Source organism: Ipomoea triloba, chromosome 3, assembly GCF_003576645.1.
Source record: "Ipomoea triloba cultivar NCNSP0323 chromosome 3, ASM357664v1".
NCBI classification, from domain to species: domain Eukaryota; kingdom Viridiplantae; phylum Streptophyta; class Magnoliopsida; order Solanales; family Convolvulaceae; genus Ipomoea; species Ipomoea triloba.
The window spans coordinates 1,978,038-1,980,458 of NC_044918.1; the positions used below are offsets into that span (position 1 = coordinate 1,978,038).

The window sequence follows — 2,421 nt, forward strand, 5'->3', positions numbered from 1 at the left end:
AATCAACCAAACCCAGGCTACAGGTAGTAATCCGTCAAGGCAAATCCATAACCTAAAATAAGGTTTTCGAAGACATCTTCTGGGAAGAAAATGGAGAATTAATTTTTGGGAAATAGAATGGTGTTTTGTTTCATAACCATGGACTGCATTCTTACAAGTCAGTTGAAAAAATGCATAGGTAGGAAAAGCTCCTATTGCACCATCACCAACTCCATAATGACAATGTACATGAGACAAACAGATCCCATTTGATTGGAAATATCAAACTTCAAGCATAAACATATCTCAAGTAAATAGTAAATAGCACTTCAAATCACAGAAGCACAGCAAAAAAAGAACAAGTATACAAGTCTAAACTACTTTTTCAGTAAGCTGATATATTCAAAAATTAGTATCAACACCAATTATTAGCAAAACAACTAATGAAAGCAGTTTCAGGGCACCATTTCTATGAATGCAATAGATTTCTTTTTCATAACAAATTTAAATCCTACCTGCCAGCAAAAGACTTCATGCTGCTCCACGGAAACTTTGCGGTTGCAGCATCAACACCACTACCAGCATTCCTGGTTCGATTTACACCATGGCCACGACCGTATCTCCCATGGGGCCTCGATTTCCCATCTTTCCTATCATCAAGCCAATGTGCCTTCTTTGGTTCACCATCCTCAACTATGCTGGATTTCGATTGCTTGCTCGTTTCTTGTTTAATCTGTTCGATTATTCTGATCGGGTAAAACTCCGGTGAGATGGACAAAGGGTTCTTCAGGGTAACATAGGCCTTTTTGTAGTCAGGCTTGGCGATCAACAACCCGCCTCGTTTCTTCTTCTTCCCATCCATGTTCAGGGTTTGGACCTTCTCCACTTCGAATCCGTAGAGTGACTCCAAAACCCTCTTTATCTCAATCTGCAATTCGACAAAGCAATTTACACCTATCCAATCTCAACCTAGAAATCAAATATACACATGCGCGCATCTATCCTTATGCATCTATGAACACCAAACGACAGATACACGTACCTTGGAAGCGGAAGGGATGGTTTTGAGAGCAATCTCGGTAATATTTTCGAACGAGGACGGCATAAGGAGTTTAATGGGTAAGTTAGCAAAGTGTACTATTCTTCTTCCCAATCTGCTCCCCATTGCAAACTATGAGTTCCCTATCAATGGCCGCTGGAGCTGGAGTATGCGTTTACGAAGTGGTACAGTACTGGTAAACTGATGCCTAGTGAGGGTTTGCGTGAGCTACGCACAATGTCACAAACTCGTTTGATGATGGTATTGCAAGAAGCGGATCTGAGTATCTGACATAGAGGCCCAATCCAGAATCTCTAGGGCCTGCTCTTTAGTTGTCGGAGTCCATTCCTGATTTAAAATGACGTTCAAATAATATTTTTTTGGATCCTGATTTAAAATGATGTTGACATGAGGTGTTTTGCGTTTTTTTTTTTTTTTTTCCTGAAAGTTTAATGGTCCAAGTCCACCGACTAATACACACTCGCTTCAAGAGGCATAGGAGCTGGTTCAAGAATAATAGTCACTTATTAGAATCGAATCTGAGTTGTCCCGGAGTTCTTCCCCACAAAGAAGCTTTTTTGTCACTTGAACTACCCATTTTGATTACGTTCAAATAATATACATGTTGTTAACCTTATCCTATTATATATTTTCAGCTAAAAGATTATATGTTTATAAATAAGTTGAAGGTACAAAATATTTTAATTGTAATAGTTATATAATTTATTAATTAAAGATACATAATATATTCATTGCATGTACATAATACGTTAATTGTAATTGGTACATAATTTATTAACAGTAGGTAAGGATATGCGTCGAGCGGGTTCAAATGGTTCTATTTTACAAGTGCTAAACCCATTCGGTTTTTGGTTAATTATTATAATAATAATATCCAATTTGTTGTAAAAGTCTTGAAAACTCTTTCATTTTTTACAATTTTGAATTTGATCGGTTACTTTTGTTTTCAGGCTCATTTCGAAAATAAAAATAACACAAATAATTAAATATAATAAATTACCGTTTACATAATTTAAAGGCAAAATAACCAAATAACTCCATCTTGCAGAGTCAAAGTTACAAACTACTAAATATAGAAGGAATAAACTACAAATAAACCATCGTACTATTTTGGAACAAGCAATTAAGTCATCGAACTCGAATAATCTCAAATAAGTCATTGAACTCGAAAAAACGAAGCAATTAAGCCACTTAAACCGGAAAAAAAAAAAAGAACAATTAACCTATTTTTAACAGGTCATTTGAATTTTTCGGCGACCGGCGATAAGACTGAGAGGGCGACCAGAAAGGTCGCCTTCTCCAGAGAGGGTGACCAGAAATGGCATTTTTATTTATATTGTTTGATTTTAATTTTTACTTTTAAAAGGGGGGGGGGGGGGGGG

The 2,421-nt window shown here is 36.6% G+C and overlaps 1 protein-coding gene across 1 annotated transcript; it reads right to left on the minus strand.

Annotated features, from left to right (window-relative positions):
- Nucleotides 1-247: 247 nt before the first annotated feature.
- On the minus strand, nt 248-1,257 carry LOC116013768. Its single transcript, XM_031253695.1, has 2 exons — nt 1,022-1,257; nt 248-907 (listed from the first exon to the last, which is right to left on the minus strand). Exons 1-2 carry the CDS (start codon nt 1,142-1,144, stop codon nt 491-493), a joined length of 540 nt encoding a protein of 179 aa, XP_031109555.1. The 5' UTR covers nt 1,145-1,257; the 3' UTR covers nt 248-490.
- Nucleotides 1,258-2,421: the final 1,164 nt, after the last annotated feature.

Bases quoted from the DNA above. Each gene is read 5' to 3' on its own strand.
- LOC116013768 (XM_031253695.1), bottom strand. From the start codon at position 1,144: ATGGGGAGCAGATTGGGAAGAAGAATAGTACACTTTGCTAACTTACCC. The intron at 908-1,021 runs GTACGTGTATCT...GTCGAATTGCAG, and splicing joins CCATCCCTTCCGCTTCCAAG to ATTGAGATAAAGAGGGTTTT.